We start from the raw sequence: 22272 nt of genomic DNA on the forward strand, positions 1-22272 counted from the left end.
CTTCCAACCAGAGATGAAAACTGAAAATAACTGTCAACAGACTAGAACTATGCTGTTTCATTTTTACATTAAAAAACAATTTTTTAAAATCAAAGTTGTATACATAGGTAGTAGAAATGAAATAGTGTAACCTAAGCAAAGATTTCTCATAAGGCACTAATAACAGATAAAATTGCTAAATTTGACTTCATCAAAATTTAAATTTTCTGCTCAGCAAAAAGCACCATTTAGAAATGAAAAATGGAATGGAAAATATTTAGGATGGAAATATTCCATTTAGAATGGAAAATATTTTTTCAATACATATTTCTGACAACTGGTATCCAGAATATATAAAGAACTCTTACAGCTCAATCATAAGAAAACAAACATAAATAGGCAAAAGTTATGGACACACACTTTACCAAAGAAGACATATGAATTATCAATAAGTTCATGAAAAGGTACTAAAAATCATTATTCATCAAGGGAATATAAAATTAAGACCATCACACATCCATTAGAATGGTTAAAATGAAAATGACTGACAATACTGAGTGCTAGAAAGGATATAGGAGAGCAAGGAGATCCAACCAGTCCATCCTAAAGGAAATCAGTCCTGAATATTCATTGGAAGGACTGATGCTGAAGCTGAAACTCCAATACTTTGGCCACCTGATGTGAAGAACTGACTCATTGGAAAAGACCCTGAAGAAAGATTGAAGGTAGGAGAAAGGACAACAGAGGATGAGATGGTTGGATGGCATCACCGACTCAATGGACATGAGTTTGAGTAAACTCCGGGAGTTGGTGGTGGACAGGGAGGCCTGGCATGCTGCAGTCCATGGGGTCGCAAAGAGTCAGACATGACTAAACAACTGAACTGAAGTGAGGATATGAAGCAACTGAACTCTTATACACTGTTAGTGAGAGTGTAAAATGGTACAACTAGTTTGAAAAATAGCAATTTTTAATAAAGTTAAATAATGCCTACATTATAGCCCAGTAATTTCACTCCTAGGTATTTTTACCTAAGACATAAAACCATAAGTCCATAGCAGCTTTATTCATAATTCGTAATTATTCATAATATGCCCAAATTAGTTCATCAAAAGGAGAAGAGAAAATCAAATACTGTTATGATCATACAACAGAAACTAAACTGATCATACAGTCAGAAACTAAAAGCAGCTACTGATAGATAAGGCTTTCCTGGGGGCTCAGATGGTAAAGAATCTGCCTGCCATGTGGGAGACCTGGGTTCAATCCCTGGGTTGGGAAGATCCCCTGGAGGAGGGCATAGCAACCCATTCCAGTAATCTTGTCTGGATAATCCCCACGGACAGAGGAGCCTGGTGGGCTATAGCCCATGGGGTCACAAAGAGTCAGACACAACTCAGTAACTAAGTACGGCACTGATAGATGAACAACATGGATAAATCTAAAAAAATTTGTTATGTTGGTTTGTTCCTTTTTCTGGAGCAATGGACCAAAAAAAGTAGAACAACAGACAAAGACAAATAGATCTTTCATTAGTCCAATCCTCCTTGTCCTTCCTTTTGAGCCCTCTCGGCTTCCCCATTTTATACTTCCAGTTTCCTTCTTTTGGTTATACCTAGTGCGAAGTAGGGCTTGCACTCACCACCAATAAATGAAAGGGAATGCAAATGGGCATATACTCAAGGCTGAGTGACAATTATGTTATATGACAGCAAGTTGTATTGTTTATGTCTTCCCATAATTTTATGTTATAATTAGATGCAGAATATTCATGAATCCTTAATAGGCTCCTAATAGCCTAAGGTTACTTGGGGAAGTCTCTGGTCATTTTGTATCCACTGTGTGCCTAGGGTCCATGTGTAGGAGTTGAAATGTCTTTGTGGTTATTTTGTAGCCTATCTGTGAGCTTTCCTGGGTGTGTCTGAGATGGAGTTTAGAGATCAGATCAGATTGCATCCCTTTCAGCCAGGCCACCCCTCCAGTTGCTCATGTCTAACTTCCTACCTATTACGTTGAATAAAAGTAGCCTTGTGTGAGCATTTGTTTAAGTAAAATTAATATCAAGATTCATAATATCTGTGGTGACAGAAGATAAAAGTTTACTATGGGTTGGAGTTGTAGTTACATGGTTGCATATATTATAAAAATTCATTGAGTTGCACATCTGATTTGTGCATTTTACTAATAAAAAGACATTTTTAAAAAGTAAATAAAATTAATAGTACTCTGAGGCTTATGGTGTGATAAACACCAGGCCTCACTCTTCCCTTTTGTTATCAATATCTATTCCTCAGAGGCAACCACTTTAACTCTTTGTTTACTTTTTTACTAACCTCCACATTTAAAAATAACATGTTAACACTAACATTTCCTGAATTTTTCAAGTATAGATATATTATTGACTTCTTACTATGAAAAATAAACTTTTAACCCTTTAAAATCACTACTAGAATTAGCCACACCAGGGTTTAGAACATATTTTATTTTATTTATTTATTTTTTTAATCACAAAATGGGCTTTAATGTCTCCCTCTTATAACATGATAGTGCTGTTTAAACCGGAACTGGCACCCAGCTCCCAAGACTAGCTTCCTATGAGGAATGAAGCTGGCAAGCCCCTGGCTGCCATGCAGCTGGGGCAGCCCCAGGCACTCGGCTTAGGACAAGATCTGGAGTCCAAATGCCTACACCTGCTGCAGTTCACCCCCTTTGGGGTTCTGGAACTGGCAGTGTAGATTCTGTGAATATCAACTACACCAGATACCGGTCCACCTCTTTGTACTAGCGGCTCCCTCCCCTCTGTCCCCCACCTGCCTCATCTGCCCCCCGAAATACTGCTGGTCTCAGCTTTGTGAGGTACTAAGAGCACCTTGCCTTTGCAGGGCCTAAATCTCCCATCGTCACAGGTTTGAATCCTCTGTTTTGCTTTCACGTAAAACATCTTGGAAGCATGGCTTGCCCTGTCCAAAGGATTCTTGGAAGTCACATCCTCCAAGTTTCTCCCAAGCTGATGGCTTCCTTCCACGTCCAACACAGTAAGGCGACTCCAAAGAACTGCATGTAGGAGTGAAGACAAACAGGAGTTGATCTTCTTCTTATACCCAGTCAGCCCTTGTCTTGATCGCTTTATCTCTTTCTTTCATTAACACGCACATCTGCATGTACACAGAGGTCTGGAAAAATCCTCTGAAAACTGGAAGTACTTTCTAAATTCCTGGAATTATCCCTTTCATCAAGAGATGTTCAAACTGCAGACTGGTCTCTGCCTTCCCAGATGGCTTCCCGTTGCTTGGCTTCCAATCGTTTTCTCTCTCGGGCTTCTCGCAGTTTCTTAAGCTCTGCTTCCCGTTCAGTTTTGCTCTGCTTACTTCGAACCCCAAGGGCACTGATGACTAGCCTTCTGGCTAGGGCTGCTGAAGTCTCAGGACGCTCCTTTGCTGGCTGGAGAAACTCAGCGTAAGCTCTAGCTTTGGCCTTGGCTGCTCTTGTGGCCTGTGACAAGGGCCGGATCTTCACCATGGTATGTTTACTACCAAGAGCATCACGGGCTGTAATCAGACTGGAGAATACTCCTAGGGCATGTGTATCGTCCACCCATTTAATATCAAATCCTTTCTTTTGATAAGTGCAGAAAATCCGTAGAAGATCTTCAGTACGAAATTCTTGGGGGAAGTCATAAATTTCAATGACATGTGGGAATTCACAATCACTGAGGTCAATATCAGGAACTTCATGGTTGTAATAATCAAATCTAGGTTCTTGGATACTTTCTCTGTTCTTCATATTCCCTGATAACTCTTGGAGAAGACGTGGGTCCAGGCACTCACCATCATCATTGAACATAGACTCTCAGCTCTCCTCAGTAGCAGCATTTCTTTCTGTGTGAGATATATCTGTTGCTTTTGGCTCCACAGATGTTTCCTTAGATACTGATTCTATATCAGGAAAGGATATACCAAATTCCACATTCTCTGAGTCACCATCTTCTGTTTGGAACTCTTCAGCAGTCTTAAGTTCATGTAATGCCTCTGTTATATCACCAGTACCATCAAGATCACTGCCCAAGGCACTATCTGAAAATACGTTTGTCCCATTTAATATACTGAGTTCAGAGTCCAAATAAGTGTTACAATTACTACCAGTTATCTTCTTTATAGGTAAGGAGGAAGCACAATCTGACAAGCTCTCTATCAACTTTCCTGTTGACTCTGTGAAACTAGATGAAATACTCTCAGCATAGATATCTGAGCAAGCAGTCAGGTTACTGAAATTTTCAGTGTCATTCCCACTTTCAGCTGCATGAAGAAGGGCTGTATCTGCATTCATTTCTAAACAGTCTGAGAAACTCCCTGTGTTGCTACAAGCTTCATCTGCTACTCTAACTGCAACTACACAAGGGCTGCCTACCCTTTGATCAGATATGGTATCTGTAATGTCCATTGTACATGTCTTATTGGTAATGTTACGTACACTCTCGGACTCATTATCTGTATATGTTTCATGAGCAAGGGCAGCTGTATCAGAAGATTCATGCTTCACACATAACTCATCAGCAGTGCTGTCATTCTCCTCACACCCTCTAATCGTTGTTGGATCAGAAATGTCATTTGTGCTCTCTAATTTGCTGGCCATAGTCATTTGATGAGAGAGGTGACCCACAGTCTCAGGAATGGAATCCATACCTTTCTGACTCGAGACGGAGTCTGTCCTATTGGCTGTATCACCAACATTCTCAGCATCCAAGTCTACATAAGTCTGACCAATGATACCATCTGAACTGCTAGGAACAGAATCAGTAGTGATGGCGCCATTGCTGTGCTTCAGCATTCCATCTAATGTTTGCATGCCTTGTTGTACAATTCCAGAATCAGAGTTTTGTTTTACTGGTGAGATCACACTCTCAGGTTTCACCACAGAATTAAAATCTCCAGGAAACTGGGATAGTATCTCCATAATCTTGGCATCAGTTTCCATTCTGTTTTCCAAATTTCTATCTTCAAATGTTTCCCCATTTAGTTCATTTCTCTTGATATCAGAGATTTCCACGTTTGTGGATGGCTTGTTTGGAACCCAAGCCTTACTGATTTCTGAACAAGATTGAGATAGAAGCAACCCATCATGTCCTATCACATCTCTGGTTTCAACCTCCAAACACTCTACCTTCTTTGGTTTAAAATGTCTTTGTAAAGGTACGCTAGGTACAATCCCAGTATTGAAGACTCTTTGCTGATGTCCTTGGGATAATACTTCTTTGGATTCTGCAGTTGCCCTCTTAGTACAAACCCTATCTTTCTTTCTTTCTTGAAGGCATGTATCTTTTTTAAATTTCGTTGAATATTTCTTTCCTTCTCTACAACTGTGCTCCTTTTTATCAGGATTAATACTTAGTCTTGGAGTCTTGCATTTGTCTTGAAAGATCTCCTTTTGGGAGAGAGAATCTTCCCTTTGTTCTTCTTTCACCACGGAGTTAGGTGGACCACAGCTTTTTCCCTCGTCACCTGATTTCAGTAGTACTATACCCCTTCGAGCTTCGGGTACATAAAGTGCCATGTCAGGCCTCCTGGCTCGAACTCTGCATCTCTCTGCTTCTTGCTGCATGGCACAACCTCAATCAAATAAGTGGAATTTATTTTTTGAATAGTAAAACTCTAGAAGGTGCAGACAGGCTGTATCTGAGGCAAATGGTACAAAAGTTCCCTTCTGATAGCAGCCTCTCCCGGGGCGTCTTGGCTCTCTGCATCCGCCGCCTCCTCCCTAGAACATATTTTAAACTTCCTGAGTCACTAGGTCCAACAGCAATGAAAGACCCACCAAAACACAAAAAAATAAGACTCTGGTCATTCATACTTTCCCTGCTTGTATAAGCAGATGACATGTTTCTAATAAGACTCCAAACATTTCCCACACCTAGGGCCTCAAGGTATTCCTGCATTTTCCATAGTTGCTCTACATTTTCGTTTCAGAAGCATCACTTCATATAGTATATGGAATAGCATATTCTCAAATATTTTGGTCTCATGACTCCTTTTATATTCTTAAAAACTAGTGAGGACTCCAAAGAGTTTGTTTACACAGGTCATATCCAACAAGATTTGCTGTGTTCTAAATTAAAACTGAGGAATTAAAGTTTTTCTTTAAAATAACAGTAAGGTACCCATTACATGTTAGGTAACATTTTATGTTACTTTAATATTTTATGAAGTTTATCTGTATTTTCAAAAAAAGTAAAAGGGGTGGAATCATTTCACATTTCTGCAAATCTCTTTAATGTCTGGCTTAGAAGGTGGCTTGATTCTCCTATCTGCTATTTCACTCAGTATCACACTTTTGCTCATACTGACCCTTCTGCTAGAAGTACACTTCCTACTACTCTGCACTTACCTAAACTCTGTCCATCCTTCAAGGTCTGGCTCAGATTTCACTTCAATCAGAAAGCCTTCTCTAGGAATCCAAAAATGAGGTGTGTACAACAGCGAAAATGAGAGGACGGTATAGAAGAACATGACTTATTTCAAGTTCATGTTGGAAAGATGACCTACTTCCTTTCCCTCCCAAGAACCCACTTAAATGACGGAGTTCTCGGATCCCTCAAACGGTTCTCCGCCTCCTCCACCTGGGGTCCTGAGTTCCTTCCCAGGCGCCAACCTCAGTGCTTCTGGATCCGGGAAAAACCGGCCCCTTTCCTCGCGCTCTCGCGCGTCTCGGCCACTTCCGGTAGCTAACGGTTCCAGAGCTCCCGGGCCGGCCTTTGCGGCCGGGTAAACGGCGCTGTGAGCTGGGCCCAGCGCCAGGGGCTGGAAAGCGCCGGGAGACGAGGGCTGGCGGGTGAGTGCCCAAGTGAGGGCGGCGCGGATGGTGTTCTCCGTCGGGTGGGCCCGTCCGGGCTGGGACTGGGGTTAGGTATTTAACGAGCAGTTCAGAATTAGGGTAATGGTTAGCATTACAGGAATACACATACAAAACAGCAACAGTTGCTGCAGTCAATTCATGAAGATAAAATACCACTCAACTAATTTAAGCAGCTTTGAGGGGAAGAAATGCTGAACATGATGCATTTTGATGAACAAAAAGACTTAACAGCACTATTGGCCTAGTCTAATGCTAACAATATTTACTATGTGCAGGCACTGTTCTAAACCCAAAACATTTGGTCCCTTCTGTAATTCCTACTTTTTGAGGTAGACACCATGTTACCACTGTTTTACAGATGGGGAATGTGAGGCACAGAAAATGGATATGCCAAGGTCATATAATTAGAAACAGGAAAAGCAAGGATTCATACCCAGTCTGCTCTTAACCTCTGCTCTACTGCCTTTCATTGATAACCTGATTTTACCAGTTTCGGAAATATGCAATCCAGAAGAAAGTCTGTACTGAGACATGTTATTATAGCAGTGTTCTGAATCAGGTTTGTTGGCAGTTTCTGTCTAGACAAAGAGCTTAACAAAGGGTGCCTTCCACAGAAAGTTTTAAGGAGAAAAGTGTACAGATTTTCATTTCACAATTAGGCCCTTCAGAGTCCCTTTTCCTATTCCATTTCTCTCTAGATTCTTCTCTGTTCTTATTTTGTTTCTACTAAGTTAAATCATTTGAAATTGATATTTGACTGTACAAAAATGGAATTTCAAATGTTTAACCCAGTATTAAACATCTTTTTGTGTGAGAATTTAGGGGTCTATACCAGTCTTTTCTTTTAGCAAATTGTTCTGGCGTTCTCTCCAAAATATACCTTGAATCTGTTTATTTCTCTTCATGTCCACTTTGGTCGGTGCCACTGCCTTCTCTCATCTGGGTTACTACAGTAGGCTCTTGACTGGTTTCCTTACTTCTGCTCTTTTCTCACTCTTGGTTCCCTAAGGGGCCAGAAGGATTTTTTAAAAAGATAAATCAGATCATGTCCTTCCCTTCCAGTGGTGCCCCATGCTTAGAATACATATCCCCTGCTCACCTCTTTAGCCTAACTTTATACCACATTTCCTTTAATCCAGTGCTTTAGACCCAATGACTTTCTTTCATTTCCTGTAAACACATCAGATTCATTCCTACCATATAGGCTGTATTAGTTATTCCCTTTGCCTGGCATGGTCTTCTGCAGAAATTCCCAAGGCTGGACATTTATATTTCAGTTAAAATGTCAGCTCTCCAGAAAAGCCTTTTCTGATTACTTGTAGTAGTCAGTCACTCTGTTTCAATTCATTGTTTATATTCCACATACTGTTAATCCTCTTTGATATGTCTTGTCTCCCTTTACTGTAATGTAGGCTTATATAAGTAGGGATCTTATTTATCTTGTTATATCTTGCTATAGCCCTAATACCTAGAAGAGAGGGTTGGCACACAGCATGCACTAAGCAAATATTTATTGGATTAATGAATAAAAAGAAATAGGTATAAAGTCTTTGGCACAGCAGAACTTGGCTGTACAAAATTGAGGTGGTTTGGAACATAGTGAATGGGACCTGCCCTGAGAATGAGATCTTGATCAATGTTGTCCAATAAATAGGAATGTAATGTATCCACCTATGTAATTTTAAGTTTTCTAGTAGCCACATTAAAAATGTAAAAAGATGAAATTAATTTTAATATATGTTATTTAAACCAGTATATCCAAAATATTATTTTAAAATCTAAACTTATAAATGAAAGTTAATACCTTTTTTCATACTAAATCTTTGAAAGCCAGTGTTTACACTTATTACACATCTCAACTGTTATTAAATTTTCATTGGAAGTACTTGATCTATATTGAGATTGCATAAAATTCAGTGGAAAATTATATACCCAAATTACTCTAAACATACTTAAAGGTTTTCCAATAACTGAATTGAGTATCAGTTTTTAAGTTTAAATTAAAGTGAAAAAAAATTTAGTTCCTCAGTTGCGTAGCCATATTTCAAGTGCTAAATAGCCACATGTACCTAGTGGCTAATGTATTGGACAGCACAGATAGTTAAAGGATAAAATGTCTGTTCATCCTTGGGTCAAAACGGGCAAAGGAGAGGGTAGTATCAGAAGTATGGTAGAGGGAAGAAGGTCTAGAAAAATGCAACTGTAAGCTCTTTATACAGGTCACATTTGAGGACAGATTCCTCTGGTGCTCAAAACTAAGTGAGGTATGGCTTCCTAAAGTAGACTACTTTAGCATGTATGCTGCATAGATTTTAGGTATTATGGGAATCATTTTGTGGGGTAGTAAAATGGTCTAGTAGTGCTGGTCATATATATTTCTAAGTTGAATCTTATATGATGTGGAACAGTCATGAAAATCAGATTATTTTCCTATAGAGCAGTGATTCTTCACTAGGCTGGTGGGGTAGGGGAAAGATTTTGCCTTTCAGGGAATATTTGCATCTCTTAAAAAATTTTTGCTTGTCATAAGTTGGGGCTGCTGGTGGCCTCTAGGGGTATGGAAGCCAAGGAAACTGTTAAACATCCCACAGTGCAGAGACAAATCCACAAGGAATCGTCTGGGTGAAAATGTCAGTAAAACCAAGGTTGAGAAACTGTGCTCTAGAGGATTTGAGTAAGAAAGACTGAGAGATCTATTCTTTTAGAACCTTAATCTCTCTTGTGATATTACTAAGGGGAGAACAGGTTGTTTTGAAGCATTTCAAAGTTTCTAGTAGGTGTTCACTGTTGATGGACTTTTTGGTTAAGACTATAAAGAAATAATTTCATGCTCAGGATGAGACTGTAGACTCAATAAAGATAACAAAAATAACATGTGCATGTATGACTCAATGACCTTGGGATAAGCTGATCTGTTCACCTTTGCATGGCTTGTGACATGTGCCCCATGTTTCAATTATTGATGTCAATATTAGAATTGTCACCCTTTTCTCTTCTCTATCACCATATCTTATCTTTGTTCCTTTCCCTATACCCTTATTCCTTTTTTTTTTATCATTCTCTTTTCATTCCATCCCTTTCTCTTCTATCTTGTTTCCTCTCTCTTTACCAATGCCTGTGCATACCTCTGACATCCCCTTCTCCCCAACCGTCAATCACTTCTTCCCTTCATAGCTATTGGTTCCCCATTCAGAATCACCAGTTTAACCACCACCCCCACCTGTGTCTGAAAGAACTGTCCCCATACTCCCTTTAGGTGCCTCTTAACTGTCACTGTCTGTTCTACTAGTTCATGAAAACTACAAGTTCTTGCCTCCCTCCAAAAATGATGGGAGAAGTGATGCATGTTTCACAACAATTTGAGAAACTGCCTTCCATGTTTAGGGTTCTTTTAGAGCAGGTGCCATCATTCCAGGATGGCTGTCTGCTAGAACTCAGTGATTCTGGATTACAGTGTCTAACATATAACATCTTCATTTCCAGAAACTGTGGCTGTGATTGGACTCAGAGCTCTTCTTTCCAACTGGCTGCATCCTCATCAATTTTTTGTGGGTTTCTACAGACTTACTAGGGCACTGACTAATCCCATAGTACTGACAGCTACTTAGACCTCCTTTAACATCATGCCTCCTTTGCCTTATGGCAGCAGTTATCCCAGGTCCCACTGGACTTTCTTTTATTGCCACTATCACTCCAGGCTGTCTCTGCCCTGAAATCTTTCTGTACCTCTCTTGACTCTTATCCTTGCCCTCTGGTCAAGATCAGATGGTAGACACTTTGGTAACAATCTGGAATCAACATCAGACTAAAAATGGGTAGCATGGTCTCAATGCTCCAAACTACTTTTCACGTTAAGACTTTGAGGGTGTACAACTCTAAGACTAATTTAGAAATAAAATGAAATTTTACTCAGGTAGATTCTTTGATGCCAGAGAAATTTTTAATGATGATTGAAGCTTTGCCTACATTTAGGATACTCAAGGTCTCCAAGGTAGATTTCTCTGATAACTACTTTGGCCTGAGTGGCTAAAGAACTTTTGTTACTTATACCATGTTAGTAGAGCTTATTTGCTGTATGAATTCTTTGATGTCTAATAAGGGCTGAACTTACACGGAAGGGCCTCCCACACTCATCACATTCATAGGGTTTTTCACCTGTGTGGATTCTCTGATGCTGAATGAGACCTGTGCGCCCACTGAAATCTTTCCCACATTCTTTACATTTATAGGGTTTCACCCCAGTGTGTACTCTATGATGTCCAATGAGATGTGAGCGTTGAATGAAAGATTTTCCACATTCATCGCATTTATAAGGCTTTTCTCCAGTGTGCGTTCTCCTGTGTTTACTAAGGTCTGAGCTATGACTGAAACTTTTTCCACAGTCATCACATTTATAGCATCTCCTTTTCCTCTGCTGCCACTCGAAAATGCCCTCACTTTCAAAAGCATCTTTGGATTCAGGATCCTGAAGAATATCTTTGTTAAGTCTGTCATTTATCTTCCCAAGGAATTCCATGTCTTTGGATTTATCTTCCTTCTGGGACAACTCTTCAGTTTTAGTCTTGGTTTCATCACCTGTAACAAATGTACAGTATACGAATAGGTCCTATTCTAGGTTTGAGAAGCAAGAAATCCATGGAATAAAGAACATGTAAATGTTAAAATTATGTTATAAAAATGAAAAATCACATATGATGCACAAATTAGATAACTGGCACCATCAAAACACATATTGGCAATATAGGGAAGAAATTTACGAAGAGGCCACTAAGGATGACATCAGAATTATTATTTGGGAATAAATCAGGAGGAGAAGAAAAAGCAAAAATGTGGACAAGGCAATCATGTGCAAATGCAGAGTGGTAAATAGGAACTCCAGATATGCCAAAGATAATTAAGAGTGATAAACAGAGATTAGAAAACAAAGAAGGGGAGGGAGGTATTTTGGGAGAAATTTAAAGGGTCTGAAACATAGGTAGTACGAGTAAAACCTAGTAAAAGCGATTGGAGAGGGTAATGGGATGAGGAATTTGAGAGGAATGTACTGAGTAGGAACCATCGAGGGAGAGAAGTGTGTATAAATAACAGCTAAAAGCAGAGAGAAAACATGCAAGTCAGGATAAATAGAGGGAGGAAGATAAGCAGGAAGTGACAGTAGATGGTCTGGCATATGTTCTGGGTTGAATCCTTTCTTCTGAAACTGATGTCCTCGATATCATCTCTTCTTGTCTAAATCCTAGCTGGGTGGTTCTCAAACTTTATTGTGCATCAGAATCATCTGGATGGCTTAACAAAACAGACCGCTGGACTCCCTACCACCAGGGCTTCTGATCTGATGAGGCTGGAGTGCAGCCCAGGAATTTGCACTTCTTGGTATGATAGATACTGCTGGTCTAGAGACCACACTTTGAGAGCCACTGACCTACCTATTATTCAAGGTCCATCTCAAATGCTGTCTCCTCCAGAAGTCTTCCCTAACCTCCTAAATTGGATGTGCTCTTTTCCCTCTTCCTGATCCCATATCCTCAACCCCAAGCTTAGCATGGAACTTGACACACAGCAAGTACTCAATAAATTTTATAAGGAAGTAGGTGTTTTAATGATTTGGAGGGGGTAATCCTAGGGTCTAATGTTGGATGTCACCTGTTTGGTTATGCTGAAACCTCCATCTCAACAGGTCTAGGAATCCCAACTGTGCAACAATCATTTAATCACATGGTTTTCAGTGGTCCACTTGGCATGATGGGAGAAACAGCAAGAGCTACCAGAACATTTCAGTGCCTGGGCTGGGAACGGAAAACACTGGCTCTGGACTGAGTGAACTCCACTTTTCACTGTCATCACAATGTCCTCTTGCTACCAAATCTTCCTCAAATTTTACTTTCCTCCTTACAATACATATTTTTAATCAGGCAATAGATTAAAAAAAAGTTTGGTTATTTGCTCTAAAATGATATTGTTTTGGAATCTAAATACCATTTTATCTCTGGCTAGAATTACAAGGACTGGATTAGAGCCAGAAGGTCAAGATTTCAGTCCTGGCTCTACTGATAACTGTTTAAATGTTGGCAGATCATAACCATTTGGTTCCATATCACCTCTGTACCCTCCTCCTTACCTATTGTTTGATCAGATGAGGAAATGTATGATAAAGCATGTGGAAAATTATAATGTGTGGCAGAAGTATTGCTAAGTTAGTATTAGTAGGTTAACGATCATTAAGCAAATCATGGAAGTTAGAGATACCACTATACCATTAAGAAAGTATTTTCAATCATCAACACCTTGGCTCAGCTGCTTCTTTTACGTACTGGAGGCACTGATAGTTGGTTTTTGGCGGCTTACTGATGAAGATGAGTATTTTTTTTTTTTTTTGAGTATTTTTTTTTTAAAGAACACAAAGAGTTGGCACTTGTAGTCAGTTACTACCTTCAGAGGAATCTACCAGTCTTTAGGATGAATCTCTCTCCCATGACTTCAAGAAAAGTCTGGAGAAAATCCCTCACCAGGACTTCAAAAGAATTAAAAAATATATATATAGGGTTAGCAATTCAACCCTCTCCATTACATCTGCAATTGAACAATGTAAAGAAAATTGTATGGAAACTATCAAATGTGAACTTTTCTCATCTCAGGGACATGCAGTTTCCTTGGCCAACTGGAGTTTCAGGGCTCTGTTGATGTATCTTTTCCAATTGCCAGCTAATCCCAGGTTAATATGATATTAGAAGATCCTGTTTCAGAACTGACAAGATTAGGATTATTTCATTTTTGCATCTTCTGCCAGGGCTATTCTTCCAATTTTATTTTGGCACATCCATGAAGTGCGTTATCATTCCAGATGAGCCCAGTTCTGCTGGTCACTGGGATGAGGATATGTCCATAGAACCATCTGATTACCATTTGTACAACTTGCTTGACAGTCTAGAGGGAAAGGACAAGGTTAAATGCTGAGTGAAGTGAAACAGGAACAAAGTTAGGGAGACTATCACTTACTGCTACCAGAGAGTCAGTGTTGTGGGTTATTAGCAATATCCAAAAAGTTTCCTTTGAAATACCTGACAATGTGTTAGAAAGAACTGCAAGACACTCAGTTCTCCAAGTTCTCTCATATATGAAGATAATTCTGTATTAAATGACCTTAATTATAATTCCAAGTTATGTTTACAGAGATGAGTTCCATTACCCTAGCCAACAGATAATATTCATAATCTTGCTGATATGGACAGAATGAAATTTTTAAAACAAGATCCTGCATAAAAAAGTCTATTTAATAATAAATTTATTTTAAAAGACACTGGCTTTATTGGGTTATTATCATGATTGTTTTAAAATATTGTTCTGGACTAGTAGGCAGGAGCCCCAGCTCTCCCTCTAACTCTTGTGGAAACCTAGAAAAGTCACAGCCACTGTGGGTATATCTGTTCAACTGTAAAATGAGGATTTGGACCAGATATTATATTATTTTAATAAAGTCGAGAGGCATTTCTTCAAATGTATTTGTTGTGATTTCTACAGGGTTTTGTGTGTGTGTGTGTGTGTGTGTGTGGTAGTTGTTTTGTTTTTTCCTTGTCTGTTTTTTGGTGGGGAGCCTGGTTGGAGGGTACATAGATTAAAAAAGTTGCCACGGTGGTACTTTAGAAAAAAGTCATATTCACACTGTTGAATGCAGACAAAATGGACTTCCCTAAGAATCCACAGGCCTCACAGGATAGCTAGATTTCATGAGGCATCTTTCAGTAGATTAGAATTAGAAAATATAATTCATATTTTAACTGCATAGTATTCCCTTGAAATGTTATTTTGGTAGCAGCACATATGTAAACCTCTACAATTTTAGGTATAGGAAGTGTGTATTTTTCTGGATTTACACTAATGAGAAGCAGAGTGAAACTGTCCAGAAGTATTTGTATAAAAACATAAGGAAAAACCATCTAGAATTTAAAGTTTTGCACAGACAAGCCATTAATCATAATAATAACCTCTGTGTTCTACACAATAGAATTTAGCATGTTGACATGTTAATTATTATTGTGCACTATTTTATAAGTGCATGTCCTGTCATCTCCCAAAGGTGAGGAGAGAAACTTTTTATATGGCTTCTTACAGAACATAAGTGAAGATTCCACACAGTTAAGCTTACTAAAGCTTATTAAAATGATCTGTATCTTTCAGCTTCTACCTCCTGAAACTCCTGCCCATAAGACTCATTAAAAAATAGCACCTAAGTTTAATGATAAGGTCAAGGGGGGAAGGGAGATAAAATCTTCCACAGCGAAGTGAAGGACAAGCAGAAAAACTTAAAAAGGAGAAGAAGAAAATGAGGAAGCTCATCTCTAAGGAACCAGCTCTTCCTTCACATACACAAACGCCTACACCTTACCATTTCTTTGGGCCTCCCCAGATTTCTGCTCCTGCCAGGTCTTCTTGGGATGAAGCTGGATAGTCAGTGACTCATGTGGCCTTCTCAAGGGGGCCAACTTGTCCAAAAGTGCGTCCTGTCTTTCTGAATTGCCTGGAACCTGGGAAAAATTAAGTATGTTTGGGTGTGTAAGGTAGATTTTGTGAAAGAACAGAAAGAACTTCAGAACAAGATCAGAAGAACATGTGCCAGGAAACAGGGCCACAGAAAAGAGGACAAATTATCATTCAACTGCAAATGGCAATAATGACTAAAAACGAAGAGACAGAGGTTGATCTACACTTCAGGACACTGGAGAATAAAATTCAGTGTCTCTAACAGTGATCTGCAGAGGCCCAGAATCATAGTCTTGGGACTTGAGATACCTTAAATATCATCGAACTCAACTTCCACCAAATGGGGGCATTTCTTCTATAACTAGGAGAAGGAAATGGCAACCCACTCCAGTACTCTTGCCTGGAAAATCCCATGGACGGAGGAGCCTGGTAGGCTACAGTCCATGGGGTCGCGAAGAGTCGGACACGACTGAGTGACTTCACTTTCACTTTTCACTCTCATGCATTGGAGAAGGAAATGGCAACCCACTCCAGTGTTCTTGCCTAGAGAATCCCAGGGAGAGAGGAGCCTGGTGGGCTGCTGTCTTTGGGGTCGCACAGAGTCAGACATGACTGACTTAGCAGCAGCAGCAGCTTCTATAACTGTGTGGTCCAATATGATAGCCACTAGTCAAACGTGGTTACTGAGCACCTGAAATATAGCTAATACAAATGGACATATTTAAAATATGTACCAAATTTTGAAAACTGAAAAAAAAAATGTCAAATACCTCGTTTAATATTGATTGCATGATTACACATTTTGGGTAAATATATTTAATTTCACAAATGTGGCTACTAAAAATTTAAATTACATATGTGGCTCACATTATATTTAATTACCATATATTAAATGAATATTTAATTACAGGTATTAAATGTGAATGGGTCACAATTAGACAGTGCTGTTCTGCAATATCCTTGTTATCTACTTGAACCCCTCCTTGAAGGGGAGTTTTTTATTACAAGGTAGCCTATTTTATGTATGTGTTGTGCTTAGTTGCTCAGTCATGTCCCACTCTTTGCTACCCCGTGGACTGTAGCCCACCAGGCATCTCTGTTCATGGGGATTCTCCAGGCAAGAATACTGAAGTGGGTTGCCATGCCATCCTCCAGGGAATCTTACCAACTCAGGGATTGAACCCAGGTGTCCCGCATTGCAGGTGGATTCTTTACCATCTGAGCCACCAGGGAAGCATTTTCTGTATAGGTAACTATGAATGTTAGAAAATTCTTTGTTTTCCTCTGACACCTGTTTGCCTTCCTATAGCTTCTCACTGGTCCTAGCCTTCCAAACTGACATAGAATCAGCCTAGTGTCTCTTTTTACTCAGTCACACTTCAGTTATTTGACACGGACAGTGTCAGTCCCTAAGCCTTGTTCTTCTCTAGGGTAACATATTAAAATATTTTCAGGTATTCTTGCATATGCCTTTTGCTTTGGCTGGGTGCATATACCCTGAAAACTCACAGCCAAATGACCACCGCCTTCCCACCTGCTTTCCAGGTTCATCAAGCTCTCTCTCCAGATCCTCCAGCACAGTCACTGCCTCCTCTCCAGTCTCTGGATGGTGTGCCTGCACCCATGCTTGCAGGTCCCTGGGGAGAATGCTCAGGAATTGTTCAAGCACCAGCAGGTCTAAAATCTGCTCTTTTGTGTGGCATTCTGGCCTCAGCCACTGGCGGCAAAGGTCCCAGAGCTGGGTAAGAGCTTCACGGGGTCCAGGTGCGTCCTGATAGCAGAGCTTCCTGAAGTGCTGCCTGAAGAGTTCCCTTCTGTGAGGACTGGACTTTTGTGAGATGGAGTCCTGTCCCCTGTAGTGGTCTTCTGCTTTAACTATTAGAAGTCCTTTTTGTTCTTCAAGTTCCAGAAATGTGGTCATTCTGGGCTGTTTTTCAGGAGATTAATCCTCTATCTGGGACTGAGTCAAGGGGAATCTCTCAGAATCTTGTTTCAGAGAAAAACCTATTGCCATAGAGAAATGACAAAAACTGTTTGAACACAAACACTAATAAAAGGAAGCTACCAAACTGAGTAAACAATCTGATATACATGTTAGTTGCTCAGTCATGTCTGACTCTTTTCGACCCCATGGACTGTAGCCCACCAGGCTCTTCTGTCCATGAGATTCTCCAGGCAAGAATACTGGAGTGGGTTGCCATTCCCTTCTCCAGGGGATCTTCCCAACCAAGGATTGAACCTGGGTCTCCTGCATTGCAGGCAAATTCTTTACCCTCTGAGCCACCAGAGAAGCCCGAACAGTCTGATATGAGGCTGAAAATAAGAACACTGAAACAGGAGCATGAATTTGAATCTGGGCTGTTGTGTAATTTAAAGCAAGTTACTGGATCCTCATCTGTAAAAATTCTCAGGTTTCTCATAGGGTTGATGTGTAAGTAAGTAGGCAAAGCCCTTGGCCTGGCAGCAAGCATTGAGTAAACGCTGAATATTAATAACTTTGTTAAAAGGCTTTTTCATTCCACAACCTGAGGTGGACCGGTCCGTAGGATTCAGTGGCTGTGGGGTACATGCTCCAATTCAGGAGGAGGGTTATAAGAGTACCCTCGCAGAGTAACTCACACTGTTCCCCTTTAGCGCCATTCTCCGGGCATGTTGGCCCTAGTCCTCCCTCGTAGCTCTGTTTGGAGGGGTGGGGCAGCCTGGAAGGGGGAGGTGTGGAGAGGGGGTTGCTGCTTACAACTGTGCCCTGTCCCCTCCTCCACTTAGGAGCCGGGAGAGACTCACCTCACGCCAGGAGGAACAGGTGCGACAGCTAGCGTCCTTTGGGGCGGCCCGAACAAAGACTGACCGACCAATCGACGCTCCGCTGCTTTCAGCCAGGCACTTCCGGGCCGCTCTAGGAAGCCTCGCCTCGGTGGAGCTAATCCTAGCTCGCGGAGGACCCCACTTGTGAACATTTGACTTATGGGACTTAATCGCTCCCTGATGTTTTCTTTGCCTTTTTTTTTTTTTTTAAAGTTCCCTCTCAAATTTTTTGACTCAATTATTAAACAATATGAATATGTAATGCATTCACAGGGTTCAATATTTATAAAGAATTATAACCTATAGTGGAAACGAATCTGAAAAAGAATATAAATATATGTAATAACTGAATCACTGCTATATACCTGAAACTAATACAACATTGTAAACTACGCGCGCGCGCGCGCACACACACACACACACACACACACACACACACACACACACACACACACACACACACACACACACACACACACACACACACACACACACACACACACACACACACACACACACGGTAGCAGTTCTGCAACTTTTTTTCCCCCTTCTACTAATTGATTCTGGAATTTGTACATAAAAGACTTATTTCATTTTGCTCTTTTTTCTTTTAAAGAAAAATAATCACATAGGGTTCAACTATGCCATAATTTATTAATAGTGACCCTGTTGATGGTTATGTAGGTTTTTTCAATAAATTACTCTGCACATAACTTCTTGTGTATAAGGGTATATCCATAGTATATATTTCTAGAGCTAAGGATTTACTAGAGCGCAGAGTTGGAGCATTTGTATTTTTGTTACTGCCAAATTACTAATCTTGGAACTCACTTGTGATGTTAATTTATACTTGTCAACATAATGTTACAAAATATTTTGATCCAAAATTGATAATTAAAGAATTTACATTAAAACAATGAGATTTTTAAAATCCTGGATTATGAAAAAGATTGGTAATATTTCATATTGAAAAGTATGTGGAAATAGAGGCACTGTTAGTTGTAAATTTTTGGAAGCCAAGAGCTGTTAAAATTAGTATGTCCATACCTCTTGATCCAGCAACTTAGCTTTGAATTATCCATATAAAGTAGTTTTACAAATGTTTGAACATGTACACAAACATTTTTTATATTGGAAAATCCAAGCATCTAACATTTGGGAATTAAAATTTCTACATGCCCAATCATTTTTAAAAGTAAAAACTATAAGATGCCAAAGGCATATGAGTAAACAAACAGTATATGATATGATCATTTTTGTAAAATAATCATCTTAAATGCATTCTCAATGATTATCACTTGGGATAAAAGAGAACCCGCACTTTTTTTTTTATACACTATATTTGTTTTAATTTTATAAAAGCCTAATACTGGTGTAAACAGAAAAATAATTTTTTTAAACCTTGTTTATTTTTCACAACTTACAAATAATTTTCCTGTTTGCAATATCTTTTCTTTCTCTGAAATTCTTTGCCTGACAAGTTAGCCTGTAAAAGAATGTAACTCCTTTAAGATGAAAATCAGATCCAACTTCCCTGTGCTTCTGAAGGGTAAATACAAGTAATCAAGTAAACCTAGGTGGAACATTTAGAAAGGGTGTAAAAATGAATTATCAAGTAAGCTTTATAAAATTTAGACAAAGGATAACCCCTGCTCTGCATAATATGTCTCGCACAGCCAATTGAGCAAATAGAAAATCTAAAAAGTGCTTAAGTATTTGTTTCTCCTTCAGTGCATGATGGACTATTAGCATGTCTCTCCTTATTTAATGTTTGTTCTATCAAATTCTCTTACCAGGTTTTCAAACACAAACCTCACTACAGGCCATGAACTTCCTGAGTAGCTGAGTCTTCTTCAGATACTCCTGACTTCAGTCACTCGTCAGCTTCAGAGAATCAACTCACCAGTCCCTTGAAGCACTGGCTGGGGTTGAGTGGTTGAACACCAGACAAAATGAGGCTTCCAACCATTGTCACGGATATCCTGTTAAAATTCTGTCTCTGCTGTTGGCTTAGGTATGTCCTTCCTCTACTGGGATAAAGCCTCTCTGACCTCTTTACCAAGACATAAGCAGACAGTTTGTGTATGACAAGGAGAGCTTTCCCTCTTCCCCTTCTAGTTATATCTCCCAGAAAGACTAAGAAACAAAACAAAGCAAAATAAAAACCCAGAAAAAACAATAGTTGACAACTTAAAAAAAATCAGTACTTGGTGGATATATACACTCACTTGCTTTCACTAAACAGACAGACACAAAATGAACTAAGAATTCAACTCAAGAAATCAGAAAAAGAATGAGGAAGAAACTCCCAAAGAAAAGGTTAGAGAAGAAATCAAGATAAAAGGAGAAGTAAATGAATTAGAAAATAGAAAAAGTCATGTTAATAAATAAACCTAAGAATGAAATCTTTGTAAACAAGCCCATAAAAACAACAAACCCATGGTAAATCCAACTGAGAGAAAAATTATCAATGTTTCCTCATCAGATAATATCAGCATCTCATCAAATAATAGCAGGTTTGGAAATAAGTATGCTACCGAAAAATTTTAAAACTCTTAATGAAAAACCATTAGTTCCAAAATTCATTCAAGAAATTGAAAAATCTAAGTCAGTACTAAATAACGGAAAAAAAACCCCAAACAAACACAAAACTATTAAAGAATCATCTCCAGGAAGGCTCAGATATTCTGTAGCATTTTAATTTTTAAAAAGTTTACATGTATAGATGAATTCTAACTTTTCCATTTGGAATATAAAAGAAATAGAAAGAATAGGAATCTATTTTCATCACCTATATGCAGTTACTGTTGACATTTTGTTGTCATTTGCTTCCAATTTTTGCTATTTTAAATGTTTAAAATAGTTGTGTGATCTTATTCTATAAACATTTTAGTAGGCTGCTTAACTGTAATATAATAAAACTGTTCATTTTAAAAATTATATGTAGACACTGTTTGAGATATAATAGAGCTTATAGAAGAGATGTAAAGTTTACATGAGATATATAATAAGGTGCTTGGTACAGTGTCTGGGACACTGGCGTTCAACAAATGGTAGCTACTATCGTTAATAGTTTGCAAAGGGCTTTTCCTTTTGCAGATATTATTTAATTCATAATGGGCATTACTATCTCTCAACATGCTTTTTCCTCTTTAATGGAATAGGCAAGCCTAGGGCAGTAGGAGTGGTAAGTGGCAAGATCCTGGATACTGTCTGAAAATAGAGCCAAGATAACGATTTGTGGTTGGTCAGGTGAGGGAGAGGGGCTCCCCTGGTGGCTCAGAACTAAAGAATGAGCCTGCCAATGCAGGAGATGCAGGTTTGATCCCTGAACTGGGAAGATCCCCTGGAGAAAGAAACAGCAATCCACTCCAGAATGACTGCCTGGAAAAACCCCACAGACAAGAGGAGCCTGGCAGGCTACAGTCCACGGGATCCCAAAGAGTTGGATATGACTTAGTGACTGAACAACAACAATGCATCCCAGAGAGGCCAAGAATATATTATTGCTCTTCAAGAGAATCCTTCTGCTTTGTTGGTTTTGCTAAGAAGGTAGAGTCCAGGCTGAGCAGAGTTCAACAAGTTGGGGCTTAGAGTGTGGTAGAGAAAAGAGGTGTCCTGTGTCTCAAATCTCAGAGACGCACACAGGGCCAGGATCCTGAGTGGTTCATAAAGACATTAGTGAATACAGGTTTAGTTCTTTCATATGAGGGATTTGGCCTACATGGCATGGAAATAAAGGATTGATTATTACTCTGAAGTCACTGGGAGACCCATGATCAAAGCAAGTACTCCAGCCTCTGCAAAGCCTCAATCTCCCGTTCATGTTTCTTTACAGATTGCTTTTTCACTTATGTTTTCATTGCTTCCATTTCCTGTTTGAAATTTGTTTTTCTAATGTCTCTGACCTTTCCCCTTTTCCCTTAACTTCTCTCCGCTGCTTTCCTTCTCTGTTTATCCCTGTCTTTCCCTTTCTTAACTGCTTTTTCTTTTCACGCCTCCCCACTTGCCCATTCAGACCTTAACCCACTGCTTTCCCACAACTGCTTCTATTACTGAATGCTTCACATTTCAACGGTTCTCTTCTCCAAATGATCTCTACTTTTGGACCTGCATTTTTTCAATTTTTCACTTAAATGTTGATTCTCTTTATATGTGTTT

General features: G+C 39.4%; 3 protein-coding genes and 1 long non-coding RNA gene across 6 annotated transcripts; 1 reads left to right on the forward strand and 3 right to left on the reverse strand.

Moving 5' to 3' along the window:
* Positions 1–3222: 3222 nt before the first annotated feature.
* Positions 3223–3822, reverse strand: LOC122697444 (coiled-coil domain-containing protein R3HCC1L-like). Its single transcript, XM_043908270.1, has one exon. It carries the CDS (start codon positions 3820–3822, stop codon positions 3223–3225), a length of 600 nt encoding a protein of 199 aa, XP_043764205.1.
* A 6-nt stretch (positions 3823–3828) lies between these two features.
* LOC122697378 (coiled-coil domain-containing protein R3HCC1L-like) lies at positions 3829–5577 on the reverse strand. Its single transcript, XM_043908173.1, has one exon. It carries the CDS (start codon positions 5575–5577, stop codon positions 3829–3831), a length of 1749 nt encoding a protein of 582 aa, XP_043764108.1.
* Positions 5578–5605: 28 nt separating this feature from the next.
* Positions 5606–18502, reverse strand: ZSCAN16 (zinc finger and SCAN domain containing 16). 3 transcript variants are annotated; one of them, XM_043908213.1, is made up of 4 exons: positions 18091–18502; positions 16841–17310; positions 15212–15350; positions 5606–5733 (listed from the first exon to the last, which is right to left on the reverse strand). In XM_043908213.1, the coding sequence occupies exons 2-4, from the start codon at positions 17225–17227 to the stop codon at positions 5606–5608; spliced, it is 654 nt and encodes a 217-aa protein (XP_043764148.1). In that variant the 5' UTR covers positions 17228–17310; positions 18091–18502. The 3 variants fall into 3 exon arrangements, with proteins under 3 accessions (XP_043764148.1, XP_043764147.1, XP_043764149.1); XM_043908212.1 differs by lacking the exon at positions 5606–5733 and adding an exon at positions 9827–11403 and having other exon boundaries at positions 18091–18496; XM_043908214.1 differs by lacking the exon at positions 5606–5733 and adding an exon at positions 13173–13752 and having other exon boundaries at positions 18091–18500.
* LOC122697479 lies at positions 6606–20275 on the forward strand. The gene is made up of 4 exons (XR_006342066.1): positions 6606–6804; positions 16852–17048; positions 18073–18109; positions 19908–20275. It is a non-coding gene; the product is annotated as an uncharacterized LOC122697479 (long non-coding RNA).
* The last annotated feature ends 1997 nt before the right edge of the window (positions 20276–22272 follow it).

The sequence above is a fragment of the Cervus elaphus genome, chromosome 7 (assembly GCF_910594005.1).
Source record: "Cervus elaphus chromosome 7, mCerEla1.1, whole genome shotgun sequence".
In the NCBI taxonomy this organism is placed as follows: domain Eukaryota; kingdom Metazoa; phylum Chordata; class Mammalia; order Artiodactyla; family Cervidae; genus Cervus; species Cervus elaphus.